The sequence below is a fragment of the Megachile rotundata genome, chromosome 7 (assembly GCF_050947335.1).
Source record: "Megachile rotundata isolate GNS110a chromosome 7, iyMegRotu1, whole genome shotgun sequence".
Classification (NCBI taxonomy): Eukaryota; Metazoa; Arthropoda; class Insecta; order Hymenoptera; family Megachilidae; genus Megachile; species Megachile rotundata.
The window spans coordinates 16,365,326-16,383,060 of record NC_134989.1 but is presented as its reverse complement, the minus strand read 5'-3'; the positions used below and the strand labels follow the sequence as shown (position 1 = coordinate 16,383,060).

Here is a 17,735-nt window from a genome sequence, read left to right as displayed (position 1 = left end):
CCCCAATCCAATCCGATTCAACCGCTTACCTCTCTTCGCGGTATATGCGAGCCCCGCCTTATTCAGGCTCGTCTCAACATATTTCCGGCCCCTTACTATCTCTTCGTAAATCTTTACAATTTTTAACAGCCTTCTTTGTTATATTACTTACAAATTATATTTTTCCATTCCATTTTATTATTTACAGAATTCTCAATATTATTAATTTTATACTTTCAGAAATGTTACATACTCGTATATGCACTAAGATAAACGATAATAAAATTTAAGAAAAATTCATGCAATTATTCCTCATTGCATTCACATATACGTAAATATAATATATTAAATAATACATTAAATATTTAATTTCTTCAATTTTACGAGAAACTAAATATACAATACGTAATTATATGAAAGAAACAAAAATGTTTCTGTTAAAAATACACTTTGAAATACACTGATCATATTAGTAATGATGATGTTGATCACGGTAACAACTGTTGTAATTATACTTATAATAATAACAATAAATGAATACATATTTATAGGCTGTATAATATTTACCTATAACTAATCATATAAATAAATTTCAAAGTTTCAATAAGTTTCTGATTTGTAATTACTATTTAATAGTAATATATTATAATATTGTGTTTCCTAATTATTTCATTATGAAATTAAACAGACACAAAAAGATGAAATAATAAGTAAACATATATATTTGCATGCTGAATTTTCAGTAACAGGATATAAGTTCATAACCATTGTCGAATGTTGTCAGATTTTTGCAATTATTGATTGCATTTTGATTGCAGCCGGGAGTAGTACAATTGCAAAATCACTGATAACTTAATACTAGAAAAAAGTTATATAATTTACTATTAAGACAAACGAGCAAGTCGCAAATAAGGAGATACGGTCCTGAATTCAACCGTAAACCGCCTGTCTGGTTGAGCACGCACCCGCGTCCCTTCAGTCAGAAGGAGTAACAGAGAGAAGTAATGCTTATACGCTCGCTTGCAGAAACCTGTTCCTTCAGAATTTTTTCGTTTTCGTAATTTTTAATCATTCAAATTCTCCGATTATCGAACATGAACTATCGTCATAAAAATTACTAATAGTGACTAATCTACAAAAATTTTCTTTGATTATATTTTACTTAATTGTTGCATTGCTTGTTGTTTTTTTTATTCCCTTTCGTTTTCTATCCTACCTCTTACTCTTTCTCACTTTATTCCCTTTCTCTGTTCTTTTTCTTTCTCCCTTTATCGTAATTTCTCTCTCTCTTTCTCTCTTTACATATACATACACACATACACTTTTTCTTTCCCCTCTCTTTCCCTTTACCGTGTCTGTTTGTCTGTCTATCTCTCATTACTTAACTGTCTGCATTCTCTACAGACAATGCATTTTTTTCTCGATTCTGGAACCATTGTCGTGGGATATTGGTATTTTAATATAAAAAAGTTTGTATAAACATTATACAAATTAATATTTTATTCGTAAAAATTAAGTGAAATCTATTAATTTTTATATCGTTACTTTATAATTATTTCTTGTATCATAACACCGAAGATAAGTACATTCGCATGTACACATCGATAGTTTGTAATTTGAAAGTTTTTGGTTTTTCAAATGTATTTTTGCAAGTACATTGATTTGACATGAATTACATGTATGAAAAACAAGTACAACTGTGCGTTCGCAGTACGTTAAGATGATACAACAATTATTAAATATAAATCAGTCAATTTGTAAGCTAAATTAATATAAGAGGATGCTTAAATGTAAGTGAAAAGGTATCGTGAGAGAAGATGTGCTATTTCTGTACGGAAATGTTTAATAAATCTTTGGAAGTATATTTCCCACGTTAACATCAAAAGCTTCGGGGACTGCAGACAGGCAACACAAAAATTTTCTCAGGAACCAGAATAATATGAACAGCCGCATTACACCATGGGATAGACCCCCAGCAAGTTGTCTTTTCGAAATACTTGTTTAGCTATGAGAAATTCTCCTTTTTCGCATCACAGATAAATAGGGGTGAACCTGTATTGGGACAATAATACCACAGCGAACGGAATACTTATGCACTTAGGAGAGTCAAACCGCTAGGAGGGGGAAGAGGGGAGGGGGGTCGTTGGACCAAGATGCTATATGCTATATAAGTTACCATAACAAAAGATATTTAAATCTTACGTTAAGCCTTAGTTTAATTCTTCATTCTTTTTCTTATGAAATTGTTTAAAATTATGATTTCTTCGCAATATCCCTTGATCAGAAAAATATAAAACTTATAAAGTGGCGTGGAAGGTTATTTTAGTTTACAAACACTATCTAAAAATAAAATTGTTTTAAAGAATCATTATGTCTACTTTCCTTTATTTCAATAATTTAATGAACCATTTCCTTAATTATCCTGAAATTTGTTCTTTCTTCTGGTTGGCTTTTATTAATTTAATTATTTTAATATATTCTAACTATTTACAAATTTGTAATTATGGCTATCTGTTTTTTATGTCTAATAAAATAAAAATTACAATGTTAACTGGGTCCGAAAGTTAACTCTAATTTGGTATAGAATTGATGACGTCAGAACATAAGCAACATCATGACATCATGTAGCAATAGTACGATTTGTAAGTGTTCGGTTAGGTGAGGCGGGTATGTTTATTCACCTCGCGGTATAGTTCAACGTGTAATAATAACATGAGTCTGAAAGATAATAATATAATAATGATTTAATGATATAGAAAAGTGATTAATAATTTTATCGAAAAATGGAATTCACTATTTCCAAAATATGTGCCACGATGGTTGTATGCCTTTGTTGTTTGGGCGTTGTCGGACAATACGAATGGCAAGCCAGAGATTCTTTCGACAAAATTCGTCTGCGAATGGATAAAATCAACGACAATAACTGCCAGATTCAACATCTTGGAGATCTTTATTTACCAGAAGATACAGTTTCTCATTTACCAGATATTAAAGATATTAATATCAATCCTGTTTTTCCAAATAGAACTGCTTTATTACATCTTCATAATATGGCTCTTAGTAGATCATTCTTTTGGAGTTATATTTTGCAATCACGTTTCATACGTCCAGCCATCAATGATACGTATGATCCTGGCATGATGTATTATTTCTTATCGACGGTTGCAGATGTTTCAGCAAATACACATATAAATGCATCTGCTATATACTTTTCTCCAAACACATCTTATTCTCCATCATACAGAGGTTTTTTTAACAAAACTATGCCAAGATTTGCTCCAAGAACTTTCAGAGCAGATGATTTTAATGATCCAATACATTTGGAAAGAATATCTACAAGAAACACATTTTATGTTAAGGATTTGGGAGCATTTCCCAGTAATAGTCTTTCTGAAGATTATACGACAGATTTTTATCGTATAAACGAATGGTATGCAAATATTTAATTAATTTTATAATATTTATTCATTATAATACATCACCATTATGTATTTAGGTACAAGCAATGGTTACCGGATAACACTGAAAAAAGACACGATACTAAAACTACTTATCAAGTTGAAATTCGATATGCCAATAACACTAACGAAACATTTACATTTCATGGCCCCAGAGGTACACTAATAAAATAATTATTAAAAATAAGTAAGACAGGGGAATCTGGGTATTGTACTACATTCTTCTTTTTATTTTTTATTTTTAATATAGGTGCTGACGAATATCCTGGACCTGTAAGATGGACTAGACCTTATTTTGATTGTGGTAGATCAAATCGATGGCTTGTAGCAGCAGTAGTGCCTATTGCAGATATTTATCCAAGACATACAGGATTCAGACACATAGAATATCCCACGTATGTTTCTATATGTTATTTAAATTTACATTGTTTTATTGAAATCTATATTAAATTTCATAATTTTATTTCAGATATACTGCTATATCAGTAATAGAAATGGATTTTGAAAGAATTGATATAAATCAGTGTCCTAAAGGAAGAGGAAATAATGGCCCAAATAGATTTGCAAATACTACCAGATGTAAACCAGAAACTACAGAGGTACTAATTAATATAAAAATCAGTCTTTTTCATATATTAATTCTGTTTTATTGTGTGCAGTGTGAACCATTACATGGTTGGGGTTTTCGAAGAGGAGGATATCAGTGCAGATGTAAACCAGGTTATAGATTGCCAAACGTAGTGCGGCGTCCGTATCTAGGAGAAATCGTAGAAAGAGCAACACAAGAACAATATTACAATGGATTTGATTGTACCAAAATAGGATGTAAGTTCCTGGCTTCTATTTTTTTCTTTCCATTTTTATCGTTATATTTATTTATATATCGATTTTAATTGTTAATTGTAGGGGTTCATAAAATGCCTGTTCAATGGGAAAAAGCAAAACCGCACGTTAGAGAAAAATATCTCGAACGATTCTATCACTACAGAAACTATTCTACTGGACCAGAAGCCCTAAGATCTGAAAAAATTAATATAGATCAAATACTTAAATTTATATTTAGCGTGAATTCAAAAACTTGTAAAAGGTATAATCAAACTGGCCAGTGTTTTAATGTTATAGATCAAACAGACGCACGGAAGTAATATTTAATACTTAAAATTACAGTTATTCACCAGAAGATCTAACTTTGCGAGGAGATGTAAGTTTTGGTGCCAAAGAATTCTTTGAAAACGAAGCAAGAATGGCAACTAGATTGTCAAACTTTATTAGTGCATTTCTTCAAATTTCTGATCCCCACGAAGCTTATTCGGGTAAAAGGGTAGCAGACAGACCGCTTACCGAAGATCAGATGATCGGAGAAACTTTAGCTTTAGTTCTAGGAGATACTAAAATATGGTCTGCAGAAACACTTTGGGATCGTAACAAATTTACAAATAGAACGTTCTTTGCTCCGTACGCATATAAAACTCAATTAAATACGCGAAAGTTCAAAGTCGAAGATTTGGCTAGACTCAATAATACAGGTAATACACACATCATTAAAAACTTTTCATTCATTTAATGTACATTACAATCGATATTATAGATGAGGTATATACGAAAAAGAGTTATTTCCAATTATTGAAACAAAGATGGGCAACAAATTTTGACGAATTGGAAAATTACTTTATGAAGATGAAAATCAGATATAACGAAACTGGTGAATATCTGAAAAAATACGAACATTATCCGAATTCGTATAGGTAAGAGTGCGAAAAGTTATTATGGAAAAACTTATAACATTTTATATTTGTAACACGAGGTCGAGAAACAAGAAAAAATCAATTTTATTCGATCTTCTAAATAGGATTTACTTCAGTGTATGGGAATACATTTTTTTTATAGGGCAGCAAACCTGAATCATGGTCACTGGACAGCCCCGTACTTTGATTGCAACGGCAAAATGAAGAAATGGGTAATTACTTATGCATCCCCATTTTTCGGCTTGGACAGCTTGAAAGAGAAACTGGAATTCAAGTAAGTATATTTCAGTCTACATGGACAGCCGAGTATAGTAAGTGCATGAGAAAAATCAGACGCGAAATACTCCCCACTAGGATAGAAAACCTGTTTGATTATAAAGGAAGGAGACAAGGAAGATCACATTTTACATTAAATTTCTTACAGAGGTGTTGTAGCTGTTACCATGGATCTACTACAGCTTGACATCAACCAATGCGACGATGTATTTTACGCGCCAAATGCGTTTAAGGGTACTCATAAATGCGACAGAAAAACCTCATATGTAAGATACTATATTTCTCTCTACATATTTATTCTATTCATTTTTATTCTACCACAGTAGCATTGTTTTTTTTTCAAAAATCGGATATACTCCAAATTTTATTTTACATATATATTTTTTCTATGTATATACAGTGCGTACCGATTCTTGGCAGAGGTTTCGAAACAGGTGGATATAAATGCGAATGCAAACAAGGTTTTGAATATCCGTTTGAAGATTTGATTACGTATTACGATGGTCAATTGGTAGAAGCTGAGTTTAATAATTTAGTCAGTGATGAAAAAACTAGGTAATTACATTTATATAATATCTAAATATGTTAATCAAATGTACTGTAATAGATAACATATTTTGAACAAATGTTTGTGTTGTAGGTATGACATGTTTAAATGTCGATTAGCCGGTGCCTCGTCAATTCAAGCTAGTTGGCTATCACTGCTGCTATCAGTATCGATAATCTCATATTATTTTACTATAAGTAATTCATTTATTACAATGATATCGTAGTATTGGATATACTATGAATGCAATCTTTTCACATAAAATTTCGAGTTTTCGTAGACTCGATGATTAATATCAGGAATGTAATCCGTCCATTAATGTTATATATACAAGTATGATATTGATCGTTATATTTTATACTATGTTTTGAAAATCTTAATCAGTTATGCATTTTAATTGATCTTTTATACATTTTATACAATTTTTTATGACATAGAATTCACTAATGCATCAAAAGTCTTTAGTGCCTTGTATAGCATTTTCGACTGACCATTTCAAAGACTTAAATAGTTGGAGTTAAAGAATCTAAAATATATATATATATATATATATATATATATGTACACTCACTTTGTTAGAAATGTAGATATGTTTCTTTAATTGAGATCAGAAACGGTAGTGACGCTTACTTTATGTAATTACATACTTAGAAATATTAAAATATTATCATTATTTTTTATAATTTGTATGACACATTATTTATGAGAAATATTTGATAAGGATAAATTGAAAATAGCTTAATAAGAAAGAAGGTACAAAATATAAATTTGAAATGTTAACAAACAACTGACATTTCTTCTTGAATTATACATTTTTATTTGTCAATATACATATTTCATATGTAATCAGAAAGTCTTTTATCAATAAATTTTATTCTTTATTTTAAAGACAAATAAAACTATATTTACATAAGTGTGTGATAAATTTTAAATAATATTGATTTATTCTGTAACAATAAATTATAAGCATGAAACAGTTTTAACAAATGTATTGTACAAATATTGCTTACACCTCTAATAATCCACAGTATCTGGTGTTAGAATAATTATTCCTTATTACTCATATAATTATATTTTATAAATCTACATCCTTGGGTGAGTTGTGCTCCTTCATTAACAAAATGGCAAGCGAAGAGAAGTAAATTTCTTGGTTCAACTTTAAGTGCAAATCGCATAAACATTGCAGAGTACAAGCATAAAGCTGAAAAAAAAATCAATTTAACATTTTATAAGTTACAATAAATTTCTTTTGGTTTTACAAATTTTTAATAAGTAATCACAGTTAATATTATACAGACTTTAATATAATTTTTAAAATTCTACTAATTGATAGTTCAAATAAAAAAGAGAAGAGGGGAAAAGTATCACGTGTTCGTATGTCGTCATTTACATAACTTCATTCATTTGATTCATGTATGTAAAGAACGTGAAAAATGTTAATCTCACAAAAAAAATACAAAAGGATTAACTAACCAAGTGTCATTTTTCCACTGATGTATTTTGGATCTCTTCGTATGTCGGCAATTGCAGCGATTGGAATACCCCAATTAGCTACTGGTCCCCAAAAATGTGTGCTAAAACAAAAAAGTAATTTTTCTATAATCTGTTTTCAATCGAACACACTAACACCAATTAACAGCAACACGATCGTACGATGCACGTGTACACGAACGTATTCGTGCCCGATTTTTATGAATGTATTTATATTGCTTGCCTCATAAAATAATCTCGAGTTTCTTTACTCGACAAAAGTTTCTTAACACGATTCATTTTGCTAGATTTTCACTCCTTCCTATTCTATTTTTCAACAAAGTTCCTTCTAAAAGACGACTGAAAAATTGACTGATATGCACTAGTTACGAGTAAAACGACTCGTAAAGAATAACGAGCATCGATCTAAATAGTTATATAAACCCGTTGATCAAGTGGACGAGTTTGTACATTGACCGAAGATTTCATGAAAACTTTTTATTACTTTGCCTACATTGCTTAATATATTTTAAGTAAAAACTACGGCTGTTTTATTTTTATACTTCCATAACAGAATAGGTTTTTTAATTCGTTATCATATCTGTACTTAACTATAGAGTATAAAATGCACAGTGGCCGGTGTACACGTGCGTGTATGCGCGCCAGAGTAGGCGCGATAATTTAAACGCGTTCCATTTCGAATCGAGATCAACTGTAATTATTTTTAGATCGAAAAAATTATTAATTCACGTTGTTTCATGACTGGTATTTTAATTGATACATTTTAAATAAAAGTTGGTCGCCAAATATGCTCATTTAGAAAAATAATTACACATAACGGGAAAAATAAGTTGGGACGGAATAAGCATTAAACATAGTTTTAATTTAGAATAATTATCCAAAATATATACAGAGTTTAATATATTATACCGCCTTACAAAATTAACTCGTTTTTCTTCTAGCTTTCGTGATATATAATAATTACAAAGCAAAAACAGATGTTACAAAATGTACAGCTATACCATTTAAAATCATTTTGCTTCGATTCATGGATTAACAGATCTTTGTTTTATCTTACGGTCGAAATAAACATAATCTATACGAGAATTCGAACGATGCAGGATCTTGATGCTACGATTTATTGATTGAATCGAATCGAACTTAATTTAGAGTACGTGAAATTAATGAATATTATTTTATAACTAAATACGGATAACCTTCAAAAGTAAATTATTATATACATGTACATTTTATGGTATAAAAATATTTGTTTCAATACACGATAAGAGGTACTTTTCAATTATCAAATTTTTTAATTTAACACGTTGACTGCCAGTCATTTACAGGACTTTCAGATGCGTTTTGAATATTCTTCAAAATTATTCTCTGATAAAGTTGTATAATAAAAAAGATATATTCTTCAGCAAGCACAAAGTATTTGCGTTAATTTATCTTGGTACTCAACGTGTTAACGGAATCATTTTTACATAGAACATTTGTCGTGTATTCGTAATAAAAAGTATATTATTATCGTTATCATCGTTTGACTTCAACTATTCTACGATATAACGCACGATCTAAAACGTCTGCAATTTTATCAACGATCGAGCAACGAATATACGCGCGACGAACAATGTTTCGTACGTTTTATGTTACTTTGCGATTAATCGTTTGCAATTTAGAAGAAAAATTAATAGCTAGTATCCGTTGAAAGTTTACATCAACGTCAACATCAGTTATGCATGGCACAACGATATCGTGCCTGTGCCATCGCACCGTTTTGCACACGGCTATCAACTAAAATTAAACATGCAAAATTCTTATGTATACAAAGAGTAAAATCGTAGTATACAAGGATTACTTTTATGATAGTAAGAGCGAATCCCTTTGGTATTTATTTGTCAAACGTGATGTAACGCGATATTCGATCCTTGTTTCCAAGCAATGAATTTTTCGAGCGGCGAACTTGATCACACTTTTTTGCGATCGGAGTAGATACATTTTGCAAACCGACATCTACGATTTTATCCAGTTAAATGCATCGTACAGAAAGTTACTTCCTTCGGATATTTTTCCCCCCATTCTTTTCATCCGGCAACACCTTCACAATTTCGATGGACGATGTGTTTTCATTTACAAAACTATTTAAGATGCACGAAAACGTTAAAACACCTTTCCTTCAGTCCATTGCGTATACTCTATACGTTTCTCATAGAAAAATAGTCATTTTATGAACACGATAAATGTACGTAACAGAATATACATCTCCTTTCAATTTGTAATTTCTTTTTCGTTCTTACCTTTTCTCTCTTTCTTTTCGTTTTCTTCTTTTCGCATAAATACATATTTTCCTCGTGCATCAAAACGAACAATCCATAGTGTATATTCGCGTAAAAATTCGTTAATACTAATATAATATCTTTCAGAGGATAATTACGACCTGAAACGAGTATAAAATAGATTCGTCGTTATATTTTTCTATCGAATTCTTCCATCCTATATAAAGACTTACTTTTTCCTTTGGTACGTACAACGCGCGATAAACATACGAATTAATGGTAATTATTTGAACTAATTTCAAAACATCTTGAATATAAGAAAAAGACGATCGTTTACAAAATTAGAGAAGCTGTAATTAGTTTTAAATAACGTATCTTCCAGATGATGTTCGATATCGTACATCGTTTTTACATTTCTACGTTTCTACGTCTACCGATACCAGTTCATCGTTTGTAAATTCAATTAGTCATCAAAGAATAACGTTTCTTTCTTTTACTATATATATATAGGTATACAGAGTGTTAAATAAGCATCGAATTTGCTCAGCATCATTCAATAAAGGACGAAGATCTAAGAAAAAAATGTCTAATACCATTTTTCGATGCAATGCATAAGTGCAGATCGCTGCGGTGGCCCCGGCTGTAGTTTAACGATGATTACCTTATTACAATTTCAATAATTAATTGCAGCGAAAGTATATTGAAAAATGATACGAGATTTTTGTCTTACATTTTCAAAAATGGCGTTGAACGAATGCGATGCTTTTTTAACACTGCATATATGTGTGTATGTGTGTATACGCGCATGTGCGCGCGCGAAAAAGCGACTTATTCTTACTTTGTACATGATACATACATCGATGCAATAACGCAGCGCAGCGTCCGTTCCTTTTGTTTTTAACAAACGAGTAACATTAACGTGTTTTCATAATCACTAATTAATAAAGCGTAACGATTATTTCGTATCGTTTTAAACGGACAGATCGGTTTATCATTAGTGGCGCGTAGCCGCGAATATAACGCGACGATACGCTCGGTTAACAAGTAGAAGAACAATCAATAAGGACACTTGAGAATTTATCGCTTTAGACGTATCTCGTTTGACGAATAACCGCGGTGTAAGAATGTAACTCGAGCACTAGGCACTTAATTGAATAAAAACGTTAGTTGAACGTCGTACAATCGATTATTACGCGTTTTATTCGTTTCTAGCGCAACGTACGAAAGTTGCAAATAAGTTGATTCGTGTCGCAAACATCGTAATCGTTTCCTTCGTTTCTTCGACGTATTTAAATCTTGTAAAACATCAATTCGAAATGTATGGATCAATCGAACGTAACGATTAACGATCGACGATGTTTCGATGCGATCGTAATTTTTAATCGCTCGGATCTTACACCACGGAATTTTCATTCGATAAACAGTTTTCGATAGTTTCGATTGTACATACGAATTAAATTACGTGTAATTAATCTGCAAAGACGAAAAATATTCGCGAAACACGTACGATGCGACAGTAAATTAACGAACGTCCCTTCTTAAATTAAAGCATTAAAAAAAAGAGGAAAAAAGTGACGATTAAAAGCTGCATAAAATATTACAATGAACACATTACATCCATTTAAGAATCTATACGATAATAATTATTATTTATACTCGTCGTAGCATTCGATGTAGAAAAAAAACAAACAGAAGAAGAGAAGAAGAAGAAATAGGAAAAGAAGAAAAAGAAGAAGTAGTAGAAAAAGAAGAAAAAGAATTAAATAAGGCCGATACATTTAAAAGTCACATTATTCTAATTATCTGCAATATCACAGTACTTGCTGAAACATACGAACACGCTTTTCGAATAGGCACAAGAGCCAATACCAATGAAAATGGCAAGCACGATATCTTTTTTTTCGATAAACGTATAAAAGCGTATATTGCCTAGTCATCGATCGCTTCCTTTCTTTTTTCTCGATTGACCATTACATTCGCAGTTTCTTCTTTCTTTAAGTTACGCTTACTATTTTCTTTTCTTTTTATATTTCATGGAATCGCAAAGATCATAATGGTTTGAAAATATTTCGAATAATTCGTGCCGCGGCTAAAATTACAGCGACGACGAGCGCCCATGAATTTGAATTAGGCGAGCATCGCATCGTCGAGCGGTCGATCACCGATCAGGAAAAAAAACTGATCTTCGAAGAAGTGATTCTAACGATTTCTCATCATGAAACGAGTAAGAAAAAAGAATAGGGAAAAATAAAGAGAAACGAGTTACGAAACAACGGATACGACGATTCATCGAAATCAAGGAACAAACGCGAGGGTTTCCGCGTGATCGTCGTTTTTTATCAGTCGCGTAACATAGTACGACGCGTACGATCGTTCATCGAAGATTTAACGAAATCTCTTCCGATTCGTATTAATGTAACCCTAACCGTTACCGTTACCGCTACCGCTACTCTCGCCATCGATTTCGAGCAAATCGAATATTTCCGATTCTGAACAATATTTACAAAGACTTTTCTGATCGGATGCGAAACACTGCGTTAATCATTTTAACGCGAATAAAACTTGTAAACCTAGCGTCATACGTAAACGGGACCTTGATTATCGTTATCGTCCAAACTTATTCGACTAGGATACGCGGGACCACCACCGTCGTCAAAGAATCGTCTAAAAGTGAATTCAAAGAAGCCATGAAACGGTTTTCCATTATCCAATAGTTCGTCCGACTTGTTAGAATCGGAAGATTCGGAATTCCGTAATTTATCAGGATCCACGGGGTCGAAGTTACTCGTGTCGGTAGGATATTGTATCCGGGGTATATGAGGAGCTACTTGGCGTCGCAACCCTTTCTCGAAGTCGATGCTCGCAAAAAACGGGTGGCTTTTCACTTCGTCCGCATTCTTACCTAACCGACGATCCGCGCCCACGCACAACTTTAATATCAAATCCATACCTTCCGCGGATAGGTTTGCTTGCTTCGGGATGTGCAGAGTCGTTTCCCAGTTGATAACCTGCGTACACGCAAATATATGTAATGCATTCGAGTCGTAAAATAATCTGTCGATCCATAAAATCGGTGTTCGCCGTTTCGGCTAAACTACCTTCTTACCTTGTATTGCGTTTCGGCTGGAGTGTTAGCAAGAAACGGTGGAGAACCAACTAACATTTCATACAAAATTACACCAACGCTCCACCAATCGCATAATTGAGTGTATCCTGTCCTTTGTAAAACTTCCGGAGCGATGTAGTTCGGTGTTCCAACCAACGAGTGTGCCAAACACCTTTGATGTTCCCTATGCCTTCTACGTTCCAAAGGTTTCAATTGTATGCAACGACATTCGTTGTTCCAATCATCCGCAGGATCCATCGAATCTTGCTTCCCGTGACCTGTTTTGAAAATACAATGTTTTAAGCATTTACTCGTAGTGATAACCATGATCGTCATTGTAATAAATTAATGTGAAACGTAAGAAATTACTCCTTATCGTTTTAGATAAAGAACCTTTCGACTTTATTTACCGACTAATGAAGATTCGTAGATGCTCTTACCGTTTTGTTGATAATATTTTGAATTGTGGGTCCAGCGGAATCCTGTGCATAGCCCAAAATCTGTCAGTTTGATGTGCCCATCTCGATCGATTAAAATATTGTCTGGTTTAATATCCCTATGAATAAAACCCATCTTATGAACACTTTCTACGGCACAGGTGAGTTCGGCGATGTAAAATCTTGCCAAAGGTTCCTTGAATATCCCAAACTTGATAAGTAAGGACATCAAGTCACCACCGGGTATATAATCCATGACGAAATACAAATTGTCCTTATCTTGAAAGGAATAATAGAGCTTCACTACCCATTCGTTATCGGCTTCTGCAAGTATATCTCGTTCGGCTTTAACGTGAGCGACTTGATTACGATTCAATACATCCGCTTTTCTCAAAGTCTTCATCGCGTAAAACTGATTTGTATCGAGCTTTCTTACGAGCGTTACTTCTCCGAAAGCACCGACTCCGATCGGTTTAATTTTTGTGAACATCGATTTATCCATTTTAGCTCGTTTCAGTCTGATATAATTCGATTCTTTTTGAGATAACATTTTCCTCATTTGACACTGAGCCTCTGCGCTAAGACCTATCTTAGCCATTTCCGTTTCCAGCTGAAGTCGACGGTACAGCCGTTGTTTGTGAGATTTTAACACATTTTCTACGTGTTGTTCCATAAAAAATTTAAACGCTTGAGGAGAATAATTACGAACTTTACAGTCTCTGCGCTCTTCCTCCTTTTCTTTACTCATATGCTTGCGTTCGGGTATCGGTGATTGATGTTTGATCTTGTAAGACGACGGCGAATTAGCGCCTTTTGCGCCATTGTTATCCGGTGAATGATTGTTGTTATTATTGTTGCTGCTACTGCTGTTGTTGTTGTTATTGTTGTTGTTACTACTACTACTGTTGCTGTTATTATTATTATTACTATTATTACTATTATTACTACCACTACCGTGATTATTGTTATTCCCACTGATGTTGATATTGCTGTTATTATTATTGTTGTTGTTGTTGTTACCACCATTATTATTACCACTATTATTTCTTGTTTGTATGGAAGTCGATGCTACCGGAGGTAAAGGTGGAGTTTCCGCCGCATGTTGACAACCATCTACGGGCGAATATTTTCTTTGCAACGGAGGGTGAAGAGCGACCGGAGATGATCTAAGAGACGTACCGTTCTCCATCGTAGATATTCCACCCGAATCTTCGGTGTTCGGTGTTCCGTACGGAGGTGGAGGAACAGGATGATGCATACCGCGTTGTGCCGCTAATGCTTGCATCGTCGTTGCGTAACTCGGAGGTTCCGTAGTAGGTACTCCTACCGAAACACCCACGTTTATGTTATTCGCGGTAGTTGCACCAACGTTATTTACTGGCGGATAAGCAGGTGGTGGTGGTTGTTGTTGTTGCTGTTGCTGCTGCTGCTGCTGTTGTTGGTGAGGTTGCTGCTGCTGCTGTTGTTGATGCGGTTGCTGTTGCTGTTGTTGCTGTGATTGTTGTTGTTGTTGTGGTTGTTGCTGTTGCTTTTGTTGAATCGAAGACGCATAAGACGGAGGAGGCGGAGGTGTGTTGCTAGTGGTAGAGATCGGTTGCGGTGACGTTGGCGCAATTGCTGTTTGCAACACGGGTTTTTGTACTTGAGTACTCTTTACAGACTGCATTATTATTGGCGGCTGTGTTTTCGCTTGTCGCGCGCCCCAAGCTTGCAGCGGAGTTGGTCTGGCCATGGATGCTTGGGTACTGGGAGATACAGCGGAAACGGTAATAGGACTCGGTGAACCGGCCGATGTTGGACCAGAATAGATTCCGGAAGAAGGACTTTTGCGATAATCTTGCTGGGATTGCGTAGGACTCTGTCTGTTTTGCATAGAAGCGCTATAAGATGGTGGTTGCACCGGACCAGCCGACGAAGAAGAAACTATAGGATACGGGGGTGGTGGCTCGACTTGAGTATTAGCACTGTTATTGTTTGCTTGATAAATACTGAGCGCCTGCATTTGTTGAGATAGTTGTTGTTGAACTTGAGGACCATTTTGCACAATCATAGGTTGACGAGTATTGGAACTATTGTTTGAACCAGCCACTGGACTCGTACCCCTTTGTGGCAGATTAACAGACGTTGAAATTGGTCCGGTATTACCAGGTGTAGTAGGAGGTGGTCGAGTAGGAACAACCGGAGCAGGAGACATACGCTTCAGCATTTGCTGCATATTAGTAGGTACATTTGGTTGATTATATGGAGCATGAGGTGGCGGTGGCGGTGGCGGCGTCGAGCTACATCTAGGAGGTGGAGGAGGAGGTGGTTCTCTGTCGACGAAATTACTCGGAGAATATTGTCGACTTAACTGAGGATGCGGGCTAAGCTCCGTCAAACGTGGACTATCGGATCGTGAACTTCCCGCTCCACTGTCCAATGCTGGACTGCCGCGTTGCAGACTCAGTTCTCTTTCCAAACTAGGTTTTCTTATCAACTTGCTGTTTAGTTTACCGAGTCCATTCAGAGATTCTCCCTGAGCCTGTTTCAAAAATTCTATGGCTGCATCTAAACGCCAGCCAGCTAATTTTAAAGCTCGTAATGCAATTTCCTGCAGATTTTAAATTTTATTAGCAACATCTATGAATACACGAATACCTATTCCACAAGTATGCATTAGATCAAATTTCACCTACCTCAGAGTAGCCCATGATCAATAACTGTGCTATTAGTTGACGTTGATCGGATTTGTCTAAAGTAGAACCAGAAGCAGCAGATAGGCCGCTAAGTCCCGAGGCAGAACTAATGCCACTAGTTGTGGATAAAGTAGATATGGTACTAGCAGCACTAGAACCTACTTCTCCAGTTCCTCCGATATTCGCAAAAGGTAACAAAGAATTGCGAATTTCAGCTAAAGCCTTCTGATGGTATCCAGAGCCACGAGTGCTCGATTTGTTAACTGCGGGTGGATTCATAGTGGCCCATGCTAGGCCTTCTGAGACCTAGCTTTAATCCGGCTGTGACATATATATAGACGTATATATACATCTAAAACATAACATCAAGTTTTTTTCTTAAAAGTTTGTACAAATTTTATGATAAACTTCTATCGCATTTATCTGATAATATTATTCCAAATTATATTTCTTATATTGAACCAATCTATTAATATGATACTTGTCAAAGTAATTTAAGGCTAATAAGCTTTAACGTAAATTCTTAGTGATATCCTTGCATTGATACTATCAATATTATGTATCGCTTATACTGCCAATGTTGATTTAATATAAAAGATTAGTTAATATTGAACTTATATACTATTCTATATCAAAACACTTTGCAATTATAAATGATAAGAATAATATTATATTTAAAAAATCTGTAAACATCGACATACGTTCTTTGTTGCATCGCGAATCTTAATTGTCGTATAAAATTACTTCATCCCTACATTCGCAACTTTGTGTTTATTTCATTTAGAACTTTACGTCATTAAATAAACCGGATTCGTACGCAATCTCGATATCTTTTTAATCTTTTCTATATAATATTGAGATCGATCAAAAATCTAACCTATTCATTAGATGCGTGAAAGATCGATCCAGAATATCCTTTGTACGTAAAACAAATAATGATAACACACAGTTTCTTCATAGACGAAAAGACATTGGCTAAAAAATTTCTTGCAATAAGTTTAACTGAAGTAGTAATCGAGAGAGAACGAGTTTAGAGCATATTCTATTCTCACGTTTCCACAAAACCCATGTGACGAAAGTAACGTGCACGTACAACTTTTAATTCACTATTTTCCCTTATAATTAATTCTGTAGTATTCCAATTTATAGTCGTAATTACATCAGCAACAACAAAGAAAGATACAGCCGTAAATTACTAAAGTAACTGGCAGCCATTTTGAAGTGCCACATTCCTACACCGACTTGACACTCTTTTTCGTAATTTACAGTATACACGAAGCTCGTGCGCGAAAAAGCAAATTGGTCTTTACAATTAATATCTAGTATATTTAGTAGATAGTGTTTAATTTTTAGTGAATCAAACGAAATATCAGATTTTCAAGAAGCTATGTTCAAAAGCTAGATCATACTAAAATTTCTTCGACAATTTGCAGCTGCCTCTTTGTGCCAAATGGATGTCAACATTATATTAATCGTTTCTATTCTTTTCTTCAACAATTATTTTTCGTACATATACCGAACATTTCACTCAAAATCTTTTTAACTTTGATCAACTTAATTCCTCTTTAATTTTCACTCTACCTCTTCTCGAATATTCACTGTATCCCCCTATTTACATACATACATGATCTTAATAATTAAATGTTCTCCAACTATAAGAAAATCTATATAAAAATATATAGTTTTTAATTGCAATACGTGTGATTTATTTTTAGTTCTTATCAGCGAATCAATGTAATCGGTATTTTCGTCAATTTTATTTG

General features: G+C 33.9%; 3 protein-coding genes across 10 annotated transcripts; 1 reads left to right on the top strand and 2 right to left on the bottom strand.

Moving 5' to 3' along the window:
- Positions 1–2,582: 2,582 nt before the first annotated feature.
- Positions 2,583–6,688, top strand: LOC100882757 (uncharacterized). Its single transcript, XM_003699446.3, has 12 exons — positions 2,583–3,409; positions 3,476–3,594; positions 3,688–3,832; positions 3,907–4,036; positions 4,097–4,262; positions 4,344–4,524; positions 4,605–4,963; positions 5,026–5,182; positions 5,325–5,456; positions 5,607–5,724; positions 5,859–6,013; positions 6,099–6,688. The coding sequence occupies exons 1-12, from the start codon at positions 2,763–2,765 to the stop codon at positions 6,229–6,231; spliced, it is 2,442 nt and encodes an 813-aa protein (XP_003699494.1). The 5' UTR covers positions 2,583–2,762; the 3' UTR covers positions 6,232–6,688.
- Positions 6,689–6,926: 238 nt separating this feature from the next.
- Positions 6,927–8,114, bottom strand: Mpc1 (mitochondrial pyruvate carrier). The gene is made up of 3 exons (XM_003699401.3): positions 7,720–8,114; positions 7,479–7,579; positions 6,927–7,206 (listed from the first exon to the last, which is right to left on the bottom strand). Exons 1-3 carry the CDS (start codon positions 7,773–7,775, stop codon positions 7,052–7,054), a joined length of 312 nt encoding a protein of 103 aa, XP_003699449.1. The 5' UTR covers positions 7,776–8,114; the 3' UTR covers positions 6,927–7,051.
- A 1,972-nt stretch (positions 8,115–10,086) lies between these two features.
- Positions 10,087–17,618, bottom strand: wts (serine/threonine-protein kinase warts). 8 transcript variants are annotated; one of them, XM_076533831.1, is made up of 6 exons: positions 17,025–17,602; positions 16,850–16,947; positions 15,973–16,293; positions 13,301–15,887; positions 12,861–13,138; positions 10,087–12,762 (listed from the first exon to the last, which is right to left on the bottom strand). In XM_076533831.1, the coding sequence occupies exons 3-6, from the start codon at positions 16,249–16,251 to the stop codon at positions 12,331–12,333; spliced, it is 3,576 nt and encodes a 1,191-aa protein (XP_076389946.1). In that variant the 5' UTR covers positions 16,252–16,293; positions 16,850–16,947; positions 17,025–17,602; the 3' UTR covers positions 10,087–12,330. The 8 variants fall into 8 exon arrangements, with proteins under 8 accessions (XP_076389946.1, XP_076389945.1, XP_012138159.2 ...); XM_076533830.1 differs by having other exon boundaries at positions 15,973–16,324; positions 17,025–17,601; XM_012282769.2 differs by lacking the exon at positions 16,850–16,947 and having other exon boundaries at positions 15,973–16,324; positions 17,554–17,618.
- Between the last annotated feature and the right edge of the window lie 117 nt (positions 17,619–17,735).